Source organism: Macaca mulatta, chromosome X (assembly GCF_049350105.2).
Source record: "Macaca mulatta isolate MMU2019108-1 chromosome X, T2T-MMU8v2.0, whole genome shotgun sequence".
Lineage (NCBI taxonomy): Eukaryota > Metazoa > Chordata > Mammalia > Primates > Cercopithecidae > Macaca > Macaca mulatta.
This window is the reverse complement of record NC_133426.1, coordinates 146,385,319-146,412,856: the sequence shown is the minus strand read 5'-3', so window position 1 is coordinate 146,412,856 and position 27,538 is coordinate 146,385,319. Positions and strand designations below refer to the sequence as shown.

The 27,538-nt window shown below is 42.0% G+C and overlaps 1 protein-coding gene across 1 annotated transcript; it reads left to right on the top strand.

The window, feature by feature from the left end:
* The first annotated feature begins 3,925 nt into the window (after positions 1 to 3,925).
* Positions 3,926 to 14,255, top strand: CXHXorf66 (chromosome X CXorf66 homolog). Its single transcript, XM_001084932.5, has 3 exons — positions 3,926 to 4,037; positions 11,309 to 11,462; positions 13,244 to 14,255. The coding sequence occupies exons 1-3, from the start codon at positions 3,950 to 3,952 to the stop codon at positions 14,085 to 14,087; spliced, it is 1,086 nt and encodes a 361-aa protein (XP_001084932.1). The 5' UTR covers positions 3,926 to 3,949; the 3' UTR covers positions 14,088 to 14,255.
* Positions 14,256 to 27,538: the final 13,283 nt, after the last annotated feature.

Sequence of the window (27,538 nt, the reverse complement as noted above, 5' to 3'; positions counted from 1 at the left end):
AAAGTGGTACAGGTTAATCTCTGGAGAACCAAGGAGAGAGAAACCAGGAGCAGCCATTCTTCACCAAGAATCATTACACAAGGGCCCAGGAGCAGCTCTCTGGGGAAAATGACCTAGTGAGATTTCTAGGGGTCTTGGGGACACAGCCCTGTTAAGCACCTGGCTGAGTCCTTGGACCCTTCCCCTCTGCTTTTTAAAATGGAAAAGAATAAATATGGCCCTGCAGGCTCAAGATGCAGAGCTGGGATTAGGGTGAGGGGAGTGGGACAGGCTCATGCAAGTGCAGAATCAGATCCTGTCTTTATTTAAATGTTCAATATTTTGTTGGTCGTAGGTTTTTGGCATTAATTTTGATTTTTAAGCATCACATTAAAATCTTATTTGATTACTGAATTTTGCAGCACCCCTTAAATTTTGTACTAGAGGCAAATATCTCACTGGGTTTTACTCTAGTCCTGGCAACAATCAAAACAATAACAACAACAAATATGAAGCAAGAAATGGGGCTTTATAGTGTACTTATTATGCACAATTTTTTATCAAAATAATACCTAGAATTTCTGAGTGACATCTATTATTACTAACATGCTAGTCATGTAAACTTGCAAATGAAATAAAATCATATAAATCTATGTTAAAGCCAAAGAAACTAAAGTGTTTTTGTAACCATTGCGAATATGAAGTTAATGTTCAAATTAATTTGGAAGCTGTTTCTGAAATGCTGGCTTTAAGATATTTGTCTAGCATGTATCCATCACTAGGGGAAAGAAACAAAAACAAAAACCTGATTTCTTTTTTTAAAAAAGGTGACAGATCAATTCTTTTACTTTATAAGCCCTATTCAAATTTTCAAAAGCAGCTTATTCAAAAGCAATAGAATAACATTTTCTGATCTTTATACAGTTAAAAAGTATGAGCAGGATTATTTAGACCTTCAGGGTAAAACTGAGTTGTATTTTTTTTTTGGTTTTTAAATTTTTTTAAGTTGGAGTCTTGCTCTGTCGCCCAGGCAGCAGTGCAGTGGCACCATCTAAGCTCACTGCAACCTCTGCCTCCCAGGTTCAAGTGATTGTCCTGTGTCAGCCTCCTGAGTAGCTGGGATTACAGGCGCCTGCCACTATGCCCGGCTAATTTTTGTATTTTTTTATGGTAGAGAGGGGGGTTCACAATATTGGCCAGGCTGGGAGTTTTCCAATTAATATTTAATTTTATTCTATTCCAATGGCCCCAAATGCATAATTTCAAAGACTGTCACCTTTATAGGACACGTTCTTTCATTTCTTTTTTACTCTTTATTTTACTTTATTTTATTTTTTGAGACAGAGTCTTGCTCTGTTGCCCAGGCTGGAGTGCAGTGGCGCAATCTCGGCTCACTGCAACCTCCACCTCCTGGGTTTAAGTGACGCAATCTCGGCTCACTGCAACCTCCACCTCCTGGGTTTAAGTGGCGCAATCTCGGCTCACTGCAACCTCCACCTCCTGGGTTTAAGTGATTCTCGTGCCTCAGCCTTTTGAGTAGCTGGAACTACAGGCGCGTGCCACCATATCTGGCTAATTTTTGTATTGTTAATAGAGAGAGGGTTTTACCATGTTGACCAGGCTGGTCTCAAACTCCTGACCTCCAGTGATCCACCCTCCTCGGCCTCCCAAAGTGCTGAGATTACAGATGTGAGCCACTGCACCTGACCTCTTTTCTACTTATTTTAACAGATGAGGAAATTGAAATAAAGAACACCCTTTAACACATACCCTTTTAGTAATCTGACCCCTGCTGACCCACTCTAGCCTTAAATTCACCCCCACCCCCCACCTCCACTCCTGGACGTTCTTCATTTTGGCCATATGGAAATGAAGTTCCCTCAACCATGCTTTGCACATATTGACTTCTCTGTCTGCAATGCAATTTTCTTTCCCTCCTTTTTAGATTCAAGGAAGTTATACTCATGTTTTAAACACAAACAAACCCCACCTCAGCTTAAGGGCAATCTCCTCCAGGAGTTGCCATTCTGAATAGATGCTCCTTTAGTGTGCTCCAGTGGTGGTACATGCTCCCTGGCCATAGCCTGCATGACAGTACACACCCACACTGCCTACTGATTGCTTATGTATATGTCTGCCTACCCTCTTTAGATTTTGAACTTGAAGGCAAGGACTACGTCTATGTGAATGTTCACCGTTGAACCCAAAGCTTCTTGTCACATAATAGACATTCAGTACTTATTTGTTGAATGAATGAATCATCCTCGTTACCTCTCTTCTTTTTTTGTTTGTTGGTGGTGGTGGTGGTTTTTGTTTTTGTTTGTTTGTTTGTTTTGTTTTTGACATGAAATCTTACTCGTTTGCCCAGGCTGGAGTGCAGTGGCACGATCTTGGCTCACTGCAACCTCCACCTCCCGAGTTCAAGTGATTCTCCTGCCTCAGCCTCCCAAGTACCTGGGATCACACGCATGCACTACCATGCCTGACTAATTTTTGTATTGTTAGTAGAGATGGGGTTTCACTGTGTTGCCCAGGCTGGTCTCAAACTCCTCACCTCAGGTGATCCGTCCCCCTCGACCTCCCAAAGTGCTCAGATTACAGGCATGAGCAACTGCACCTGGCTTTGGTCCATTTTTCTTTATCTTCCCCACTACTACTCTGCTTTAAGCCACCATTCTCTCTCTCTCAGACTGCTGTAATATCCTCCTAATTGTCTTACTACTTTCTTCCACTTGTGCCTCTCCAATCTGTTCCCCATATTACAGCCAGAGTGCTTTTTCTAAAACACAGACCTTAACATGTCAATCCTTAGCTAAAAACTCTCCTGTGGGCCAGGCTGGTGGCTCACGCCTGCAATTCCAACACTTTGGGAGGCCAAGGTGGGCAAATCACCAAAGGCCAGGAGTTCGAGACCAGCCTGGCCAAAATGGTGAAACCCTATCTCTACTAAAAATACAAAAAAAAAAAAAAAAAAATTAGCCGGGCATGGTGGCATAAGCCTGTAATCCCAGCTACTTGGGAGGCTGAGACATGAGAATCACTTGAATCCAGGAGGTGGAGGCCGCAGTGAACCAAGATGGTGTCACTTCACTTCAGCCTGGACAACAGAGCAAGACCCTGTCTCAAAAACAAACAAACAACCCAAAGCTCTTCTGTGCTTCCCCATTATTCTTCAATTCTCTTACGTTCTTCTGGTTTCTCCAACGTGCCACCCTTCCTTCCATCACAGTGCCTTGGCACATGTGCCTCCTCCACTTAGAATATTCTTCTTTTTGCTTTCCTGATAATTCACTCCTACTTACCTTTCAGAACTCAGCCCCAGTATTGCTTCCCTAGGAAATCTATCCCATTTTCCCTTACCTTCTCCAAATACTTCCTTCTCTAATTAATAATGCCTCAATTTTCTTGTTTCGAATTTTTTTTTTTCTTTTTGTGAGATGGAGTCTCACTCTGTCGCCCAGGCTGGAGTGCAGTGGTGGAATCTAGGCTCACTGCCAACTCCACCTCCCAGGTTCAAGTGATTCTCCTCCCTCAGCCTCCCAAGTAGCTGTGATTAGAGGTGCCGACCACCACACCCAGCTAATTTTTGCATTTTAATACAGATGGGGTTTTACCATGTTGGCCAGACTGGTCTTGAACTCCTGACCTCAAGTGATCCGCCCACCTCTGCTTCCCAAAGTGCTGGGATTACAGCTGTGAGCCACCATGCCTTGAACCCGGGAGGTGGAGGTTGCAGTGAGCCAAGATGATGCCATTGCACTCCAGCCTGAGCCAAACTCTGTCTCAAAAAAAAAAGTCACCTGGTAAAATTTGTATACAGAAGCTTATGCTTCCCCATGGTGAGATTATGTTGTCAGAGTATGACACACAATGGTAATGATGTCATAAATGCCTAGAACACTCTGAACCACATAAATTCAGTAGTTACCTTGAGAATTAGTAGACGAATCATTTGAACCAAGTTGCGGACATGAATCTTGTTATTTGTGTCCTACTTCTGTCCATTTGGACAAATAATTGTATGACTACAAACCAAACGAATGGATCTTCTACTACAGGTAGGTGCCTAACCTTAAAACTTGTAAATTATGATCTGTTATAGTATACATTAAAGTATTTAATTAGAAAAGCCAGCTGTATTTAAGAAATCTGCTGTTACTTTGCTGTTGCTTTTAGCAGTGTTAACATTAGTAGGTCTTCAAGAATTTCTAATACAACAGCTGATATTTCTACTTCTGTGTAAAAAACTTAAGCAAAATATAAGCGTCAAGATGACAGACTTATGGTCCTCCTTTACCACCCTTCCCCACTCAATATACCAACCCGTCCCCACCAAACTAGCTAATACTATATAAATGAATCTGGCAAGGGACTTAACATATAGTAGGGGTTTTTTGTTTTTTGTTTTTTGTTTTTTGGGTTTTTTAATTTAAGTTCTGGGATACATGTGCAGAATGTGCAGGTTTGTTACATATGTATACATGTGCCATGGTGGTTCGCTACACCTATCAGCCCGTCATCTAGGTTTTAAGCCCTGCATGCATTAGGCATTTGTCCTAATCCTCTCCCTTCCCTTGCCCCCCACCCCCACAGCAGGCCCAGTGTGTGATGTTCCCCTCCTTGTGTCCATGTGTTCTCATTGTTCAACTGCCACTTATGAGTGAGAACATGAAGAGTTTGGTTTTCTGTTCCTCTGTTAGTTTGCTGAGAATGATGGTTTCCAGTTTCACCCATGTCCCCGCAGAGGACATGAACTCATTCCTTTTTATGGCTGCATAGTATTCCATGGTGTATATGTGCCACATTTCCTTAATCCAGTCTATCATTGATGGGCATTTGGGTTGGTTCCAGGTCTTTGCTATTGTAAATAGTGCTGCAGCAAACATACATGTGTATGCGTCTTTACAGTAGAATGATTTATAATCCTTTGGGTATATACCCAGTAATGGGATTGCTGGGTCAAATGGTATTTCTGGTTCTAGATCCTAGAGGAATCGCCACACTGTCTTCCACAATGGTTGAACTAATTTACACTCCAATCAACAGTGTAAAAGCGTTCCTATTTCTCCTCCCTTCATCAGCATCTGCTATTTCCAGACTTTTTAATGATCACCATTTTAACTAGCATGAGATGGTATCTCATTGTGGTTTTGATTTGCATTTCTCTAATGACCAGTGATGATGAACTTTTTTTCATATGTTCGTTGACCCCATAAATGTCTTCTTTTGAGAGGTGTCTGTTCATATCCTTCGCCAACTTTTTGATGGGGTCATTTGCTTTTTCTTGTAAATTTGTTTAAGTTCCTTGTAGATTCTGGATATTAGCCCTCTGTCAGATGGATAAATTGCAAAAATTTTCTCCCATTCTGTAGGTTGCCTATTCACTCTGATGATAGTTTATTTTGCTGTGCAGAAGCTCTTTAGTTTAATTAGATCCCATTTGTCAATTTTGGCTTTTGTTGCCATTGCTTTTGGTGTTTGAGTCATGAAGTCTTTGCCCATGCCTATGTCCTGAATAGTATTGCCTAGGTTTTCTTCTAGGGTTTTTATGGTTTTAGGTTTTACATTTAAGTCTTTAATCCATCTTGAGTTAATTTTTGAATAAGGTGTAAAAAAGGGATCCAGTTTTTGTTTTCTGCATATGGCTAGCCAGTTTTGCCAGCATGATTTATTAAATAGGGAATCCTTTCCCCATTGTTTTTGTCAGGTTTGTCAAAGATCAGATGGTTTTAAATGTGTGGTGTCATTTCTGAGGCCTCTGTTTTGTTCTTTTGGTCTGTATGTCTGTTTTGGTACCAGCACCATACTGTTTTGGTTACTGTAACCTCGTAGTACAGTTTGAAGTAAGGTAGAGTGATGCCTCCAGCTTTGTTCTTTTTGCTTAGGATTGTCTTTGCTCTACAGACTCTTTTTTGGTTCCATATGAAATTTAAAGTAGTTTTTTCTAATTCTGGGAAGAAAGTCAGTGGTAGCTTGATGGGAATAGCATTGAATCTATAAATTACTTCAGGCAGTATGGGCATTTTCACGATATTGATTCTTCCTATCCATGAGTGTGGAATGTTTTTCCATTTGTTTGTGACCTCTCTTATTTCCTTGAGCAGTGGTTTGTAGTTCTCCTTGAAGAGTTCCTTTACATCCCTTGTAAGTTGTATTCCTAGATATTTAATTCTCTTTGTAGCAATTATGAATGGGAGTTCACTCATTGACTCTCTGCTTATCTATTATTGGTGTATAGGAATCCTTGTGATTTTTGCAAATTGATTTTGTATCCTGAGACTTTGCTGAATTTGCTTATCAGCTTAAGGATATTTTGGGCTGAGATGATGGGATTTTCTAAAATACAATCACATCATCTGCAAACAGAGACAATTTGACTTCCTCTCTTTCTATCTGAATACCCTTTATTTCTTTCTCTTGCCCGATTGCCCTGGCCAGAACTTCTAATACTATGTTGAATAGGAGTGGTGAGAGGGCATCCTTGTCTTGTGCAGGTTTTCAAAGGAAATGCTTCCAGCTTTTGCCCATTCAGTATGATATTGGCTATGGGTTTGTCATAAATAGCTCTTATTATTTTGAGTTATGTTCCATCAATACCTAGTTTATTGAGAGTTTTTAGCATGAAGGGGTGTTGAATTTTATCAAAGGCCTTTGCTGTATCTATTGAGATAATCATGTGGTTTTTGTAATTGGTTCTGTTTATGTGATAGATTACATTTACTGATTTGCGTATGTTGAACCAGCCTTGCATCCCAGGGATGAAGCCAACTTGATCATGGTGGATAAGCTATTTGATGTGCTGCTGGATTCAGTTTGCCAGTATTTTATTGAGGATTTTCACATCGATGTTCATCAGGGATATTGGCCTGAATTTTTCTTTTTTTGTTGTGTCTCTGCCAGGTTTTCATATCAGGATGATGCTGGTCTCATAAAACGAGTTAAGGAGGAGTCCCTCTTTTTCTATTGTTTAAAATAGTTTCAGAAGAAATGGTACCAGCTCCTATTTGTATCTCTGGTAGAATTTGGCTGTGAATTGTCTGGTCCTGGGCTTTTTTTGGTTGGTAGGCTATTAATTACTGCCTCAATTTCAGAACTTGGTCTATTCAGGGACTTGACTTCTTCCTAGTTTAGTCTTGGGAGAATGTGTGTGTCCAGGAATTTATCCATTTCTTCTAGATTTTCTAGTTTATTTGTGTAAAGGTGTTTATACTATTATCTGATGGTAGTTTGTATTTCTGTGGGATCAGTGGTGATATCCCCTTTATTATTTTTTATTGTGTCTATTTGATTCTTCTCTCTTTTCTTCTTTATTAGTCTGGCTAGTGGTCTATTTTATTAATATTTTCAATAAACCAGCTCCTGGATTCATTGATTTTCTTTTTGAAGGGTTTTTTGTGTGTCTATCTCCTTCAGTTCTGCTCTGATCTTAGTTATTTCTTGTCTTCTGCTGGCTTTTGAATTTGTTTGCTCTTGCTTCTCTAGTTTTTTTCATTGTGATATTAGGGTGTCAGTTTCAGATCTTTCCTGCTTTCTGATGTGGGCATTTAGTGCTATAAATTTCCCACTTAACACTGTATTAGCTGTGTCCCAGAGATTCTGGTACATTGTCTCTTTGATCTCACAGTTTCAAAGAACTTCTTTATTTCTGACTTAATTTTGTTATGTACATTCAGGAGCAGGTTGTTCAGTTTCCATGTAGTTGTGTGGTTTTGAGTGAGTTTCTTAATCCTGAGTTCTAATTTGATTGCACCATGATCTGAAAGACTGTTTGTTATGATTTCTGTTCTTTTGCATTTGCTAAGGAGTGTTTTACTTCCAATCACGTGGTTGGTTTTAGAATAAGTGCTATGTGGTGCTGAGAAGAATGTATATTCTGTTGATTTGGGTTGGAGAGTTCTATTAGGTCCACTTGGTCCAGAGCTGAGTTCAAGTTGTGAATATCCTTGTTAATTTTCTGTCTCCTTGATCTGTCTAATATTGACAGTGGGATGTTAAAGTTTCCCACTATTACTGTGTGGGAGTGTAAATGTCTTTGTAGGTGTCTAAGAGTTTGTTGTATGAATCTGAGTGCTTCTGTATTGGGTGCTTATCTATTTAGGATACTTAGCTCTTCTTGTTGCATTGATACCTTTACCATTATGTAATGCCCTTCTTTGTCTTTTTTGATCTTTGTTGGTTTAAAGTTCATTTTTTTCAGAGGCTAGGATTGCAACCCTTGCTTTTTTTGGCTTTCTACTCACTTGGTAAATATTCCTCCATCCCTCTATTTTGAGCCTATGTGTGTCTTTCCACGTGTGATGGGTCTCCTGAATACAGCATACTGATGAGTCTTGACTCTTTATCCAATTTGCCAGTCTATGTCTTTTAATTGGAGTATTTAGTTCATTTACATTGAAGGTTAATATTATTATGTGTGAATTTGATCCTGTCATTATGATGCTAACTGGTTATTTTCCACATTAGTTGATGCAGTTTCTTCATAGTGTCATTGATCTTTATATTTTGGTGTGTTTTTGCAGTGACTGGTACTGATTTTTGCTTTCCATATTTAGTGCTTCCTTCAGGAGCTCTTGTACGGCAGGCCTGGTGGTGACAAAAATCCCTCAGTATTTGACAAATATTTTGACAAAAGACAAAAATCCTTTCTTGTCTAGAAAGGATTTTATTTCTCCTTCATTTATGAAACTTAGTTTGGCCGATATAAAATTCTGAGTTGAAAATTCTTTTCCCTAAGAATGTTGAATATTGGCCCCCACTCTCTTCTGGCTTGTAGAGCTTCTGCAGAGAGATCCTCTGTTAGTCTGATGGGCTTCCCTTTGTAGGTAATCTGACCTTTCTCTCTGACTGTGCTTAACATTTTTTCCTTCGTTTCAACCTTGGAGAATCTGATGATTATGTGTCTTGGGGTTGCTCTTCTCCAGGAATATCTTAGTAGTGTTCTTTGTATATTCTGAATTTGAAAGTTGGCCTGTCTCGCTAGGTTGGGGAAGTTCTCCTGGATAATATCCTGAAGTGTGTTTTCTAACTTGGTTCCATTCTCCCTGTCACTTTCAGGTACACCAATCAATCATAGGTTTGGTCTTTTCACATAGTCCCATATTTCTTGGAGGCTTTGTTCATTTTGTTTTTTATTCTTTTTTCTCTAATCATGTCTTCACACCTTATTTCAGTAAGTTGATCTTCAATCTCTGATATCCTTTTTTCTGCTTGATTGATTTGGCTATTGATACTTGTATATGCATCTGAAGTTCTCATACTGTGTTTTTCACCTCCATCAGGTCATTTATGTTCTTCTCTAAATGGGTTACTCTAGTTAGCCATTTCTGTAATCTTTTATCAATGTTCTTAACTTCCTTGCATTTGGTTAGAACGTGCTTCTTTAGCTCAGAGGAGTTTGTTATTACCCACCTTCTGAAGTCTACTTCTGTCAATTCATCAAACTCATTCTTTGTCCAGTTTTGTGCCCTTGCTGCAGAGGAGTTGTGATCATTTGGAGGAGAAAATACATTCTGGTTTTTGGAATTTTCAGCATTTTGGGACTGGGTTTTCCTCATCTTCGTGGATTTATCTGTCTTTGATCTTTGAGGCTAATGACCTTTGGATGGGGTTTTTGTGTGGGGGTCCTTTTTGTTGATGTTGATGTTACTGCTTTCTGTTTTTAGTTTTTCTTCTAACAGTCAGGCCCCTCTTCTGCAGGTCTGCTGCAGCTTGCTGGAGGTCCACTCCAGACCCTATTTGCCTGGGTATCATCAGTGGAGGCTGCAGAACAGTAAAGATTGCTGCCTGCTCCTTCCTCTGGAATCTTTGTCCCAGAGGGGCACAAGCCTGATGCCAGCCAGAGCTCTCCTGTATGAGGTGTCTGTCGACCCCTGCTGGCAGGTCTCTCCATCCAGGAGGCACGGGGGTCAGGAACCCACTTGAGGAGGCAGTCTGTCTCTTAGCAGAGCTTGAGTGCTGTGCTGGAAGAATCCTCCTTGTCAGAATCCACTGCTCTCTTCAGAGCCGGCAGGCAGGAACGTTTAAATCCACTGCAACTGCACCCACAGCCACCCATTCTCCCAGGTGCTCTGTCCCAGGGAAGTGGGAGTTTTATCTGTAAGCCTCTGACTGGGGCTGTTGCGTTTCTTTCAGAGATACCTTGCCCAGTGAGGAGGAACCTAGAGAGGCAGTCTGGCCACAGTTGCTTTGCAGCACTGTGGTGAGTTCCACCCAGTCCGAACTTCCTGGCCTCCTTAGCACTGTCAGGGGGAAAACTGCCTACTGAAGCCTCAGTAATGGTGGACACCCCTCTCACCACCAAGCTCCATCATCCCAGGTCTACTTCAGACTGCTGTGCTGGCATCAAGAATTTCAAGCCAGTGAATCTTAGCTTGCTGGGCTCCATGGGAGTCGGATCTGCTGAGTGAGACCACATGGCTCCCTGGCTTCAGCCCCCTTTCCAGGAGAGTGAACGGTTCTGTCTCACTGGGCTTCCAGGTGCCACTCGGGGGAAAAACAACAACAACGACAACAACAAAACTGCTACATTTAGCTCTGTGTCTGTGCAAATAGCCACCCAGTTTTGTGCTTGAAACCCAGGGCCCTGGTGTTGTAGGGACACGAGAGAATCTCCTGGTCTGTGGATTGCCAAAACCATGGGAAAAGCGTAGTATCTGGGCTATACAGTCCCTCACGGCTTCCTTTGGCTGGGGGAGGGAGTCCCCTGGCTCCTTGCACTTCCCAGGTGAGGCAACGCCCCACCCTGCTTCTGCTCACCCTCCTTGGGCTACACCCATTGTAGTCCCAATGAGATGAACTGGGTACCCCTAAGCAGTCCCAGTGAGATGAACTGGGTACCTCAGTTGGAAATGCAGAAACCACCCGCCTTCTGCATTGGTCTCGCTGGGAGCTGCAGACCAGAGCTGTTCCTATTTGGCCATCTTGCCAGATCTCCAGCATATAGTAGGTTTTTAACAAGGGTTTGTTTTTGTCACATCTCTTTTCAATTACACACATTCACACACACATTGACGCTCAAGTACACTTATACATGCAAGACATACACACACAGATTCAAAAACCTGGGTAATGTGATAAGCAAGCCAAGATTCAGGGATAACCCAGGTAATGGTATGGATTAGTCAGTGATGCCTCCCAGATTTAGCTTCTAGACTGGCTGGATCCATGAGGTAAAAACATAATAGTGGTACAATTAATCAGGTTTAAAAAATAATTGATGAAGAAATGTTATTTCGATCTACACTATCAAACCACTATCAATGTAAAAAAAAAAAAAAAAAAAAAAACTTGGTTACCTAACACCTTCTCTGATTATACAATCTCTTTGCAGGAGATAAACCTGTTGAATCAATGCAGACAAAATTGAACTACCTTAGAAGAAATCTACTTATTTTAGTCGGTATTATCATCATGGTTTTTGTCTTTATCTGTTTTTGTTATCTCCATTATAACTGTTTGAGTGATGATGCATCCAAAGCAGGAATGTAAGTTTTACTCCTTTGAATTAAGAGTGCAAGGTGTGTGTGTGTGTGTGTGTGTGTACATATAGTGGAGGTTTCATTGTTCAGGTTACTTAATATTAACTTTAGACTTCTGAAGAGCTACCAACCTTTTGTAGGTGAATATTTTCACTTAAATTATATCAACTCTTAAATATTCTCTAGTACATTATTAACTTTAGTCAAACTGTCTCTTGTTCAGGGTTCAGCTGAACTCCAGGATATTAATTGCATTATAAATTCAATATAGGAAAAGAGGGCATGAATATCCAAATAAGAGTGGGAGAATGAAGAGAAAGAGAGAGGGAATTGGGTCTCTGTTTTTCTTTTTCTTTTTTTTTTTTTTTGAGACGGAGTCTCGCTCTGTCGCCTAGGCTGGAGTGCAGTGGCCGGATCTCAGCTCACTACAAGCTCCGCCTCCCGGGTTCCCGCCATTCTCCTGCCTCAGCCTCCCGAGTAGCTGGGACTACAGGCGCCCGCCACCTCGCCCGGCTAGTATTTTGTATTTTTTAGTAGAGACGGAGTTTCACCGTGTTAGCCAGGATGGTCTTGATCTCCTGACCTCATGATCCGCCCGTCTCGGCCTCCCAAAGTGCTGGGATTACAGGCTTGAGCCACCGCGCCCGGCCGGGTCTCTGTTTTTCAAAGACAATAAAACATTTTGGATAATCTACCATTTTAAGATTTAATCGCACGAAAAAATTATTCACTGTTGTTACTCTCATGATCTCAATGCTTGCCTTTTATATACTAGTTCCCTAAAAATATTCCATTCCAAAGACTGGTGACTAAAATGTGGTACCAGTACTGTATTCTTTAGTTTCAGAGGAATGTTATGATTTGAAATATGCACAGATAACTTGGTGTTGTAAATATGATACAAAACAATGACTTTTTCTATAGTTTTTTTCTTGTGATACATTATCAATTTGTGACTTTTTAATAAAAAGTTTAATTCTGAAATAAGTGAGGTTCATTCTCTCTCTCTCTCTCTTTGTGTGTGTGTGTGTTTCTCTCTTTTTACAGTAGATTTGAAACAACTTTGTGTAATTCTATATGTGGATTATACAGTTATCTAATGTGGTTAAATAGTAAAATGCTCTTAAGAAAAAGCATACGGGAGGCTGAGGCAGGAGAATGGCGTGAACCCGGGAGGCGGAGCTTGCAGTGAGCTGAGATCCGGCCACTGCACTCCAGCCTGGGCAATAGAGCGAGACTCCGTCTCAAAAAAAAAAAAGAAAAAGCATTAAACAAGAGTTCATATTTATAACCTTAGTTGTGGCTTTCACCACTCTCCAATTCTGTTTTTGTGGTTTTGTTTGTTTGTTTGTTTTTGAGACAGAGTCTCACTCTGTCACCCAGGCTGGAGTGCAATGGCATCATCTTGGCTCACTGCAACCTCCGCCTCCCAGGTTCAAGCGATTCTCCTGCCTCAGCCTCCCGAGTAGCTGGGGACTACAGGCGTGCACCACCACACCAGGCTAATTTTTATATTTTTAGTAGAGATGGAGTTTCACCATGTTGGCCAGCCTGGTCCCGAACTCCTGGCCTCAAGTGATCTGCCCACCTTGGCCTCCCAAAGTGTGGGATTACAGGTGTGAACCACCATGCCCAGCCATCACACTCCAATTCTTACTGTGTTCAGTTTTCATATTAAAGTCCCAAAAAGACCACAGGTCTAAGCTGACAGTACCATATGTTCTCTGATAATAATAACAGGTCTCTTTTGTTTTAAATCATATACTCCAAATTTTCTATACTTTCAGGGTCAAGAAAAAAGGTATAGCAGCCAAGTCATCCAAAACATCATGCAATGAAGCCAAGACAGCCAGTCAATGCAGTCCTGAAACACAACCCATGCTATCCACTGTAGACAAGTTATCTGATTCCTCAAGTCCAGAAAGGTCATCCACACCATCCAGTACAGAAAAATTAATCAGGCCCTCAAGTCTACAAAAGCCATCCATACCAAACAGCGCAGGAAAGTTAACTAGGCCATCAAAGCCAAAAAGGTCATCCAGGTCATCACGCTCAAAAAAATTATGCAAGTCATCTCACCTGGAAAAGGCACATAGAACAGGCAGTCCAGAAAAATCACGTAAGCTAGACTATGCGTGTAATCTAGCCAGTTCAGATAAGCCAGTCAGGCCACCTCGGCTATCCAAGCCACTTTGTTCATCTCATCCACAAAATGAAATGTCACCATCCGAGCCATTCAGTCTAAAGGAATTGGCTAAGCCTCCCAAACATTTTAATCCAAAAAGGTCAGTGAGTCGAGGCAGGGCAGCCTTATTATCCAACTCTAAAGTAGCCGAAACTTGTCAATCCTACAAGAAAAAACATCTTGTTTCCAAAACTTATAAGCCTTTGGTCAATGATATTTCTGAGGCAAAGGAGAAAAACACTCAAAACCTATATGTTTCAAGCAAAGTCAAGTCCTCTCCCAGGTCCTTTCGTGAGTTACATTCCAGGAACAATGCATACGATGATCACGTGAATGACAGTGATATGATGAGTTATTACAGTGAGGATGACAGTGATAAAGATATAATCATTACGTGCGACAGAGGGTACAATCAAGTCACCTCTGAAGTAACCCTAAATGATTAGGAGCTCAACAAAAATAAAATCCAAGTGTGAAAGAGCAAACTTATACCAACTATTTTATGCTCATCATCCCTTAAGAAACCAGCAGAGGGAAAAATCACTATCAAGATCAGTCCAATCTGTCTTGGAGGCAATTTATTTTAAAAATATCAATAAAATACATGACATAAATTACTATTGTAATTATTATTTCATTTTAGGGGGCACAAGGATCTTTTGATGTCTCTTACTTAGACCTGGTCACTTGGATAAGAACCATAAACATACACTCATACAAACCTAGAAAGAAATTGCAAGATGGGGCCTGGTGTGGTGGCTCACGCCTGTAATCCTAGCACTCTGGGAGGCTGAGGCAGGCAGATCACCTGAGGTCAGAAGTTCGAGACCAGCCTGGCCAACATGGCAAAATCTCGTCTCTACTAAAATTACAAAAATTAGTCAGGCGTGGTGGCGGGTGTCTGTAATCCCAGCTACTCGGGAGGCTGAGGCAGGAGAATCGCTTGAATCCAGGAGGCGGAGGTTGCAGTGAGCCGAGATTGAGCAGCTGCCCTCCAGCCTGGGTAACAGAGCAAAACTCCATCTCAAAAGAAAAAAAAAAAAAAGAAATTGCAATATGGGTACCCTAGACTTCCTTCCCTAGAATTAGCTCTCAACTGAAGTCTCAATCCAATTACTTTTTAATGTTTATGTGCAGTCCTCACAGTTTCATGACAGGAAAAAGACTCTTTCTGTCATGCCCAGTGCTTGTTGGAAATAGCTCTGTGCTATGGACTAAATGTTTGTGTTCCCCGCAAATTGATGTGTTGACACCTAATCCCCTATGTGATGGTATCAGGAGGTGGAGGTTTTGGGAGGTAATTAGGTCATGTGAGTACCCTTCAGCCCTATATAAGGGTACTAATCCTTTATAAGGGGCTGAAGAGACTAGAGTTCACCACTTCCACAATGTGAGGACACAGTGAAAAGACCCCACTTACACATCATAGAGTCAGCCCTCACTGAATATTCTGGTGCTTTGATCTGAACTTCCTAACCTCCAGAATTGTGAGCAATAAATTTTGGTTGTTTATAAGCCACCCAGTTGATGGTATTTTACTATAGCAGCCTGGATAGACTAAAACATTCTGTTCGCTTGGTTCTGGCTGAGTTGGGGAAATTCCTGATAACCACTTGTTGTTGTTGTTGTTGTTTGTTTGTTTGTTTTTGAGACAAAGTCTCACTCTGTCGCCCAGGCTGGAGTACAGTGGCATGACCTCGGCTCACTGCAACCTCTCCCTCCTAGGTTCAAGTGATTCTCCTGCCTCAGCTTCCCAAGTAGCTGGGACTACAGGCATGCACCACCATGCCTGGCTAATTTTTGTATTTTTAGTAGAGATGGGGTTTCACCATGTTGCCCAGGCTGGCCTCGAACTCCTGACCTCAAGTGATCCGCCTGCCTTGGCCTCCCAAACTGCTGGGATTACAGGCATGAGCCACTGTGCCTGGCCTTCCTGATAACTACTTTTAACACCATTGCCTCTGGTGGCTATTACCTAAAGTGAAGATCCAGCCTGTGGCACCCACACTTGGAGCACCATAACATTAGTCTAAGTTTTCTAAATTTCGAACTCTCAACAAGGCTTTTCATTGTTTTTGTTACTCTTCAAAATGGTAAAAGAGTTTGCCCTGCATGCAGTCTCCAAAGGTCTCAGTTGGTGGTCTACTCGTCCACACATTTGTCCTACATGGCACCTCTCCACTCTGAATCAGAAGGGCTGGGAAGCCAGAGGAGAATCTTGGAGTTATATCCTCTAAGTTTCCTATTGATGAAATGTTATCCTTCCCTTCTTCCAAGGGCATTGTTGAGAAAATCAGGCAAAGTCCTGTATTCCCAGCCTATATTCTAGCAGAGTACAACTTGTCCCCTACAACATCCAGCAGGCAGAATTTAAATGCCACTAGCAAGCATATATTGGATATGTATTATTCTTCAGGTACTGTACTAGTCCCTTTATATTTCACAGGTCCTAAATTCACCCTCAAGTTTGCTGATTCACCACAAGGACTCATAAAACTCAATACTCATGGCTAAGGTTTTGTTAGAGCAAGATTACACAGACTAAGAGCAATAGGAAAAATATATCAGGAGAAATCCAGAGAGGTCAGGGACAGGCTTTTGAGTACTTTCCCATCTGGGGCCACATAGGATATGCTTTCTCTCTAGCAGCAAGCTGCATTGACATGAGCAGAATGTCTCTGCCCAGGGAAAACTGTTTAAGTCTCTTGGTCTGAGACTTTTATCAAGATTCAGGCTCATAGTGACATCATGCTACATTACCAGCCAAAGCAACTGAAACACAGGATCACAAATGAAACCAAATGCACTTCATACAGGTTGATGTTTATGCAAAGCAATCCTGACAAGCTGATGAGGCCTGGTCCATTGCTCCAGGTGTATAAAATATAATCATCAACCATTCACATAAGAACATTCTGAGGACCACATTTCCAGGGGTTGGCCAAAGGTCAGCAATGATTCCAGGTTCCCTTGAAGACATGCAAGGACTGAACAGCCAGACCTGCTGCATTAACACTATGTATCTTTCATTTAAACTTCAACAGTCCCCCAGTATATGGGGTATTAGATGAGTAAACTGAGGCTCTGGAACATATAGTAAGATTACATCTAGTAATTGGCTGAACTGAGATTTGGATCTATGACTGGCTTATGCTCAGTCATTCATTATGGTGTACTGCCTTCTCACTACCAGCTACTAGGATGCTCATTACTCACAGATCACCCAATCTATCTATGTGAGCAAAATCTCTACTTCACTTTATTTTTTTCTTTTTTGAGACAGAGTTTCGCTCTGTCACCCAGGCTGAAGTGCACTGGTGTGATCTCAGCTCACTGCAACCTCTGCCTCCTGGGTTCAAAAGGTTCTCCTTGGCCGGGCGCAGTGGCTCAAGCCTGTAATCCCAGCACTTTGGGAGGCCGAGACGGGCGGATCACAAGGTCAGGAGATCGAGGCCATCCTGGCTAACACGGTGAAATCCCGTCTCTACTAAAAAATACAAAAACTAGCCGGGCGAGGTGGTGGGTGCCTGTAGTCTCAGCTACTCGGGAGGCTGAGGCAGGAGAATGGCGTGAACCTGGGAGGCGGAGCTTACAGTGAGCCGAGATCCAGCTACTGCACTCCAGACTGGGTGACACAGCGAGACTCCGTCTCAAAAAAAAAAAGGTTCTCCTGCCTCAGCCTCCCAAGTAGTTGAGATTACAGGTGCCCACCACCATGCCCAGCTAATTTTTGTTCCTTTAGTAGAGACGGGGTTTCACTGTGTTGGCCAGGCTGGTCTCGAACTCCTGACCTCAAGTGATTCGCCCGCCTCAGCCTCCCAAAGTGCTGGCATTACAGGCATGAGCCACGGCACTCAGACCCTACTTCACTTTTAATCAGTCTAAGCTATTATTTTAGCCTGCCAGGGGCATATAAAGATGTTTTATTCATTCAGATCTGACTTCCCCATCATCTCTGCTTCTACACAGGTGGTCCCCCAAGTCTTTACCCATAAAGCCATCGTAAAATTATCAGATGGCACAAAGTAGCTGCTTATGTATAAAAGGTTTAAGAAACAGTGTATGTATTAAAAAAGGATTGTGGGGGCTGGACGCGATGGCTCACGCCTGTAATCTCAGCACTTTGGGAGACCAAGGCAGGCAGATCACTTGAGGCCAGGAGTTTGAGACCAGCCTGGCCAACATGGCAAAACCCCATTTCTACTAAAAATACAAAAATTTGCCAGGTTTGGTGGTGCACACCTGTAATCCCAGCTACTTGGGAGGCTGAGGCAGGAGAATCTGTTAAACCCGGGAGATGGAGGTTGCAGTGAGATGAGATCACACCACTGCACTCCAGCCTGGGCAACAGAGCAAGACTCTGTCTCAAAAAAAAAAAAAAAAAAAAAAAGGGGGAGGATCATTTGATCCCAGGAGTTCAAGACCAGCCTGAGCAACATAGCCAGACCCCATCTCAACAGCAACAAAAAAGGATTGTGGGAGCTGCAGACTTGATTTCCTATTGGTACTACCTGTTTTAAAAAGACAGACTGTACAGGATTAAGTTGTAGTTCTGAGTTTTAAAAGCCTAGTATTTTTTAAATTCACAAATAGAAATAGTTTTCATCAGATTTTTAAACTGCTTATTATGAAAAAAGTTTAAACATGTGCAAAAGTAGAGCAAGTAGTATAATGGACTCCCATATAACCATTACTCAGATTCAACAATTGTCACTACATGGCCAATCTTATTTCACTGGACTCCTATCCATTCCCCCTCCCATTTGTATCTGTAAAAGATAAAGACTTTTAAAAATACATACAAACAATACCACTATCTCACCTAAAATTAATGATAAGTGGGAGAGGCGAAGGTAAAAAAAATTAATGATAATCTTTTAATACTGATTATCCAGTCTGTGTTCAAATTTTCCCATCCATCTCCTAATGTATTATAGTTGCTTTGTTAAAATGATGTTGATCAATGTTTGAAAACATTTAAGACTAATTTGGCCAGTCGCAGTGGCTCACCCCTGTAACCTCAGCACTTTGGGAGGCCAATGCATGCGGATTGCTTGAGGTCAGGAGTTCAAGACCAGCCTGGCTAACATGGTGAAACCCTGTCTCTACTAAAAATACAAAAATCAGCCAGGTATGGTGGTGCACACCTGTAGTCCCAGCTACTTAGGAGGCTGAGGCAGGAGAATCTATATCCTCAACTCAGGAGGCAGAGATTGCAGTGAGCTGAAACCGTGCCACTGCACTCCAGCCTAGGCGACAGAGGGAGACTCCATCTACCCCCCCCTCCAAAAAAGACTAACTTTTTAAAAATCAGAATTGCAATCAAAAATTGCAATTTCATTGCCCAATCTGGCTTCATATTTTAGGATGATATTGGAGCTAATGTGAGCTAGCCTGGAAAATAGCAAAAGCCAAAATTGTATGGTTTTCAGTTTACATTCTTCTAATGTCTTGATAGACAAAGCCAAATAATCTAAGCTCTTTTCTCTTTCCTGTTTTGAACCTGGAGACATGTAATGCCTTCAAAGCTGTGAATATTAATATCTCATAAAAGTGACTAATTGCTAGTGATGGCCAATATAATGACATCTTAAGAAAAGTCATCTGCATGATGTTTTTTTTTTTTTTTTTTTTTTTTTTTTGAGACAGACTCTTGCTCTGTTACCCAGGCTGGAGTGCAGTGGCAGAATCTTGGCTCACTGCAACCTCCACCTCCCAGGTTCAAGAGATTCTCCTGCCTCAGCCTCCTGAGTATTCAGCTGGGATTACAGGCGTGCATCACCACACCTGGCTAATTTTTGTATTTTTAGTAGAGACGAGGTTTCACCAAGTTGGTCAGGCTGGTCTCAAACTCCTGACCTCAGTTAATCCACCTGCCTCGGCCTCCAAAAGTACTGGGATTATAGGCATGAGCCACCGAGCCTGACTACATATGTTCTTTTTTAAACCACACTTAATTACAGAGTAGGAGTCTACAGAATATTTGGAGCTCATTAAATATGCAAAATCCTTTTTAAAATTTTTTTTTTTGAGTCTCACTCTGTTGCTCAGGCTGGGGTGCAGTGGTATAATCTTGGCTCACTGCAACCTCCACCTCCTGGGTTCAAGAAATTCTCCTGCCTCAACCTCCCAAGTAGCTGGGATTACAGGCGTACGCCACCATGCCCAGCTAATTATGTAACAGAAATATATGCACCATAAGTCAGAGAAGAATTTTAGCACAAAAGGAAGGACCGAAGGAAGAGAGGGAGGGACGGAAAAAGGGAGGGAGAGAGAGAGGGAAGAAGGATTGACTGATTTACCAGTGAAAATTTGGCCAAGGTAATACTTAAAATAATTAAGCCCTATCACTCCAATAGATAGTCTTTAGTACTTCTTGGAAATGTCCTGATTTAAGTAAGAGAATCACAAATTTCTCCTTCTTGGCCTTTTTGCAACATTGTCTTATCTCTTACGGTACCTTACTTCCTTCTCTCCCACTCTCCATTTTGTCTCCCCTATTCAGTAAGACTATTCAGGGTCACATGCTCAATCCATCCATTGCTACCGTAATTTTCCCTTCTCCAGAGGGCACTGTGAAGCTGATTTCAAGTGTGGCTCTTCCTTCTTAGACCAGTCCTGCCCCTTTTCTGTTGAATCACCTTTCTTACACTCATCTACTAAGCTTGTAACCTGATCCTGGCTATAGGCCTGAAACGGATTATATTATATTTTGCTCCTTTGTTCAGTACAATCCTTTCTAAAAATCCATTACTTTTTTAAAAAGCATTGAAAGGTCAAATTTTAAACATTTCTCTTGTATATTATCTACATGAAATTATATAAGCATAGAGTTAAAAGGATTCTTAGAGATCCTCAATTCCACCCTCCTGTGGGGAGAGGCGTGGTCCTGAAGAGCCGAAAGAATGTTCATTCAGCAAGAAGACTAATTTCTACCAGGGCTGGGGTGGAGCTGGCTGTGGGATGGTGCTGGGAATCACAGATCTGTAGGCAGTCACAATGAAGTGGTATGCCACATGTGAGATGGTTATAGTGGTGTCAAGCAGGGACTTACTAAAAAGTCTTCAGCTTTGTCAGTTCCCACAATTTTACAGTCCCTGCCACACTGCGTGCAATCTCTAAGAATTAGAAGCAGCAAAGGAAGGGAAATAGAAATAGGAAAAAAGGGCCAGGTGCAGTGGCTCGTACCTGTAATCCCAGCACTTTGGGAGGCCTAGGCGGGCGGATCACCAGAGGTCAAGAGTTCGAGACCAGCCTGGCCAACATAGTGAAACCCCGTCTCTAATAAAAAATACAAAAATTAGCTGGGCGAGGTGGTGGGCGCCTGTAGTCCCAGCTACTCAGGAGACTGAGGCAGGAGAGTCTCTTGAACCCGGGAGGCGGAGGTTGCAGTGAGCTGAGATGGTGCCATTGCACTCCACTTGGGCTACAAGAGCGAGACTCCACTTCAAAAAAACAAAAACAAAAACAAAAAAAGGGTCTGTAGGAGCTTCAGCCAAGTATCTCCATTATAACCCATGTATGACTTACAATTATTCCTGTGCCACTGGGACCTTAGAAAACAAGGGTTAAGGCTGGGTGTAGTGGTTCACACCTGTAATCCCAGCACTTTGTGAGGCTGAGGCAGGCGGATCATTTGAGGTCAGGAGTTCAAGACCAGCCTAGCCAACATGGCGAAACCCCACCTCTACTAACTGGGAGTGGTGGTGCATGCCTGTAGTCTCAGCTACTTTGGAGGCTGAAGCAGGAGAATCTCTTGAACCCAGGAGGCAGATGTTGCAGTGAGTAGAGATCACGCCACTGCATTCCAGCCTGGGTGACAAAGTGAGACTCTGTCTCAAAAAAAAAAAAAAAAAAAAGAAAGAAAGAAAGAAAGAAAAGAAAAGAAAACAAGCATTAAGTATGATTAATTAGTTTTGCAGTTATTTATATAATGCATAGAAAGGTCATAAACAAGGACTAACTATAACTTACATCTATGAACTTTCAGAGAGTTTTACTTTTTTAGAATTATTCTGTTATATGGCCAGGCATGGTGGCTCATGCCTGTAATCCCAATACTTTGGGAGGCCAAGGTGGGCAGATCACCAGAGGTCAGGAGATCGAGACTATCCTGGCCAAAATGGTGAAACCCCATCTCTACTAAAAACACAAAAATTAGCTGGGCATGGTGGCGCGTGCCTCTAATCCAGGCTACTCAGGGGGCTGAGGCAGGAGAATCGCTTGAACCAGGGAGTTGGAGGTTGCAGTAAGCCAAGATCGTGCCACTGCACTCCGGCCAGGTGACAGAACGAGACTCCATCTCAAAAAAAAAAAAAAGAATTATTCTGGTACATGCCCGAAACAAAATAACACATTGAAAAGACTGCTGAAAGAGATGAGGAAAAACATTGCCATCAATCAATATATATATAGGTAAAAAATAAAACATAGGAATAATCTAGGTATAATATAGCCATTTTTCTCTGAAAAGTAGAAATTTGCTGATAATAAAGAATCAGCTATAGCCTCTATTATCAATCTCTTCCCTTCACATGTTTTCCTAGAAAAATGGGCCATTTTTTAATATTGCATTGAAATGACCAAAAAGCAGGTTACTGAAAAGAAGAAATCAGGACCTATGGTAATGCATGGCTGGAAGATTTAGCCCTGAAAATATTGAGAGTTGACTGTATCTGTCATAAATAGACCCTCTCTACCATTTTTCAAAATAAAAAAAAAAAATCAATGTCAAATTGCTTGGCTACAAATTGGGAGAAAACAATATTATTGAGCTTCTTGCTTTTAATTTCCACATGTTCATCTAAATAAATATGAAGCTGCTCACAGAAAAACTAAACCTCTAAAGCACTACAGGACAGACAGATATAGATTGTTACAATAAAAGCAGTCAACTTCTAAAAGTTATACATGTTCAAAAAAGGAATATATTACTGTTGTAAAACCAAATTTCTTTTATAAAGTTTAGTTTTTCTGAACGAATAGAGATGGCAAGGAGTGGAATTGTCAAAAATAAAATTTTCTGTGCTGACCTTTCTGGGCTCAGGCAATCCTTCCACCTCAGCCTCCCCAGTAGCTGGGACTACGGGTGTGCACCGCCGTGCCCTGCTTAGTTTCTTACCCTGTTACAGCTCACATTTTCTTGTACATTTCTGTCTAAATCTGCTTCTGGTGAGGGCTTCATGAAGCTTGCATTCAGGGGGAAGGCAAAGGGGAGTCAGAGTACATAGATCACATGGTGAGAGGGAAGCAACAGAATGCGGAGCAGGTGCCAGGCTCTTTTTAACAATCAGATATCTTGGGAACTAATAGAGCAAGAGCTCACTCCACTGAGGATGGCATCAAGGCATTCATGGGGGATCCACACCCATGACCCAAACACCTCTCACTAGGTCCCATCTCCAACACTGAGGATCACATTTCAACATAAGATATGGAGGAAACAACCAATATCCAAACTACTCTGTTACATCACAGGTAGTAGGGAGTAAGTTTTATCCAGTCATACAAGGCCTCGAAAGATCTGCCACACAAACATCCATTTTGGTAATACTTTTGTAAAAAATACTCGAATAAGAGGAGAAACAAATCCAGGAGATGCTGCAAGGGGTATATGGTTTAAGAGTGATGATGTTGGGCAGGGCGCGGTGGCTCACACCTGTAATCCCAACACTTTGGGAGGCCAAGGCTGGTGGATCACCTGAGGTCAGGAGTTTGAGACCAGCCTGAGCAACATGGTGAAATCCCGTCTCTACTAGAAATATAAAGCTTAGCTGGGTATGGTGGTGTATGCCTGTAATCCCAGCTACTTGGGAGGCTGAGGCAGGAGAATCACTTGAACCCAGGAGGCAGAGGTTGCAGTGAGCCAAGATCATACCATTGCACTACAGTCTGGGCAACAAGCGTGAAACTCTGTCTCAAAAAAAAAAAAAAAAAAAGTAAAAGAAAAAAAGAGTGATGGTGTTGGTATTATGGGTTGAATTGTGTGCCCCCAAACTCATGTGTTGAACTCCTAACCCCCTGTGCCCCAGAATGTGACATTATTTGGAAATAGCATCATTGCAGATGTAGTTAAAATGAGGTCATACTGGAGTAGAGTGGGCCCCTAATCCAATGTTACTGGAATCAGTATAAGGAAGGGGATATTTTGTGGCCAGGCTCATGCAGATGGCAGATGCTGGGACTTCTCAGCATCTATAATTGCATGAACCAATTCCCACAATAAATCTCCTCATATATCCTGTTGGTTGTTTCTCTGGAGAACCCCAACTAATACAGTGGACTTTGAGAAAAAGAGCAAACAATCTCAGTTCCTGCTTGGCTATTCCAGTTTAATTACTTTGTGCCCTGGCTGTACTTCACAGTCCAGACATTTGTAACATTGTCTGTTGTATTCTTAATAAATCTCCCTTTTCTGAGCTAGTTTGAATCAGATTTTACTCCTTGCTATCCCTGCTCTTTAATTAAGACAACGTACCATAAGACCTCTAAAAATTAGAACAGAAATGACAAATAGATTTCATCTCAAATGACTACTCTGATCTATTGACATGACTGTGTAGAGGGCTGGATTGAAAAGCATTATGGTATTGATTCCAAATTCAGCGACAAACAGTGCTGTGATTGACTAGCACTATTTGTTATGAAGGTGGGAACAGAGAGTAAGCAGTGGCAACCAGCGACATATGTGCCACATATTTGCCATCACTGCCATTGAGGATGAAATTCAGGTAAGTGTATGTCTTCCTGTAAAAAATGCCAAAGGTCCCTGTGTACATTATGTAAATATGAGGTACACATAAAGACCCCAAATATACATAATCTCATAACCCCATAATCACAGCAGTTTGCTTAACTTTTGCGTGTTTCTTTTTTTTTTTTTTTTTTTTGAGACAGAGTCTCACTCTGTCGTTCAGACTGGAGTGCAGTGGCGTGATCTTGGCTCACGGCAACCTCCACCTCCTGGGTTCAAGCGATTCTCCTGCCTCAGCCTCCCAAATAGCTGGGATTACAGGTGTGGGCCACTACCACCCAGCTAATTTTGGCATTTTTAGTAAAGACGGGGTTTCACCAAGTTGGCCGGGCTGGTGTCCAACTCTTGACCTCAAATGATCCAACAGCCTTGGCCTCTCAAAGTGCTGGGATTACAGACGTGAGCCACTGTGCCTGGCAAAATTTGCCTGTTTCTAAATATTCTTATACTTATGCAATCCTTAGATCACCAGTAGAAATGACTATGAATCCATTTCTCTGGAAGGTTTTATTTGGACTTTGTTTTTGTTTTTGTTTTTGAGATAGGGCAGGGATTCTACAGGTATTACAAATATGCACACTATCCAGGAAGCACATCCCTAAAGAGGATGAATCAGGACAGTGATCAAGAGTCCTGTACTTTAGGGTCAGGTGCAGTGGCTCACATCTGTAATCCCAGCACTTTGGGAGGTCAAGGCGGGAGGATCTCTTGAGGTCAGGAGTTCGAGACCAGCTGGCTAACATGGCAAAAACCCATCTCTACTAAAAATACAAAAATTAGTTGGGCATGATGGTCCACACCTGTAGTCCCAGCTACTCAGGAGGCTGAGGCAGGAGAATTGCTTGAACCCGGGAGGTGGAGGTTGCAGTGAGCTGAGATCATACCACTGCAGTTTTTCTAGACTGGGTGACAGAGTGAGACTCAAGTCTTTTTTTTTTTTTTTAAGAGTCCTGTACTTTAGTCCTGTACTAAAGAAGGGGATATTTTGTGGCCAGGCTCATGCAGATGGCAGATGCTGGGACTTCTCAGCATCTATAATTGCATGAGTCAATTCCCATAATAAATCTCCTCGTATATCCTATTGGTTGTTTCTCTGGAGAACCCCAACTAATACAGTGGACTTTGAGGAAAAGAACAAACAATTTCAGTTCTTGCTTGGCTATTCCAGTTTTAATTACTTTGTGGCCTGGCTGTACTTCACAGTACAGGCTGGGCGCGGTGGCTCATGTCTGTAATCCCAGCACTTTGGGAGTCTGAGGTGGGCAGATTACTTGAGGTCAGGAGTTGAAGACCAGCCTGGCCAACATGGCAAAAACCCATTTCTACTAAAAATACAAAATAAATGTAGATGGGCATGGTGGCACGCTCTTATAGTCCCAGCTACTTGAGAAGCTGAGGCAGGAGAATCGCTTGAACTCAGGAGGTGGAGGTTGTAGTGGGCCGAGATCACACCACTGCACTCCAGCGTGGGCTACAGAGTGAGACTCCATCTCAAAAAAAAAAAAAAAAAAAAAAAGGGAGGCTGAGGCAGGAGAATGGCGTAAACCCGGGAGGCGGAGCTTGCAGTGAGCTGAGATCTGGCCACTGCACCCCAGCCTGGGCGACAGAGCAAGACTCCGTCTAAAAAAAAAAAAAAAAAAAAAAAAAAAAAAGAGTCCTGAACACCAGATTGATGGTGGACTCAGAAACAACTCAAGGCAGCCCCAAAGAGATAAGAAACCTAATGATCCAGTGCTGAAAGAGAAACAGGAAAACTGTTGCCTGATTAACACACACGCACTTGGTCCATAAACTATTCCACCCTTTTGTGACCTATTCCTTTAAGCTCAATTTCCTTTGGATAGCAATATCGGGATGGGGAGGTGAGTGGGTCTGCAAGAGATTTACAGTAATTAGACCTAGCTAAAACTTCCTGTGGATACCTGGGGGCCATTGGAAACATGCCTGCCCTATGGTAAAATACAACAGTCATTAATGATAGAAGATTGTTCAGCAGTCAAGGAATGACAGTTACCAGAGAAATCACCTAATTATTTATTATGACTTATAGCTGAGCAGGAGTTCAGACATTACCAATTATAGTCTTAGTAGTGTTCTGCAGGAGAGAAGCTAATTAACTTCTTGTGAAGAATGACATGACCGTTGTGCCTTTAAAGTCCAATATTGTATCCGGTTGCCTGGGTGATTGTGGGCAATCTAGATGTATTTATGTACACACATAGTTAAGGAAGTAGCTTTACTCTGAATTTTAATGAAATGTACAATGTAAGTACTTATTTGATGGGTTTCTTTTATTGTTGGGTCTTCTCCGTTCCCCTCGGGATTGATTAGGAAGATTCTCATAAACCACTGGTGCAGTAGTCCAGAGAGGGGGGCGGGTGGAGTAAGAAGAAGGTGTTGAAAATTGAAAGGTGAACGCATTGGGGCAGAGACCTTCCCACAAATGTAAAACAGAAGGTATTGCGCAGAATACTTGGCAGTCACCTACAAGGTGTCATTCAAGAGGCAGTCGGTCAGTGAACACACTCAAAAAGCTGACTTATTGATACTTGAGGTTTCATCATCATAGACCCAGCATTGCTCATTTCCTGTGGTTCTTATAAACATTCACACACTTTTAGAAGTCCTCAAATTCTTAAGTTGAAGAGGTTTATCAGATCTCATTCCTCAACTCATAAGGGCAGAGGGATTGCAGAAGATCCCTGTACACTTGAGGCAGTGGCTAGAAAAAGGCAGTGATAAAAGGAGGGAGGCAGGAGTTTGAGAAGCTCTAGTAGATACCTGTTGTGATGGACGGCTTGCTCACTTCTATTTCCTGTTTTGACGGGAGCTCTCTTTTTAAGAAGAATCTTCTGGTTTGCTGATGAATTCTAGTGGAGATGAAATGTCTACCCAGGTAGGATGACACAGCTGCCGGTCACAAACGGAGTGTTATCTGATCTGGCTGGCCACACAGTCTGGTATGCTCAGCGGTATTTCATCATCTTGTGGGAGGTGTATATGTGGGATAGGGCCCGAAGAAATAAGTTAGTTTCCTTTTTTTTTTTTTGAGATGGAGTTTTGCTCTGTTGTCCAGGCTGTAGTACAGTGGCATGATCTTGGCTTACTGCAACCTCCACCTCCCATGTTCAAGAGATTCTTCAC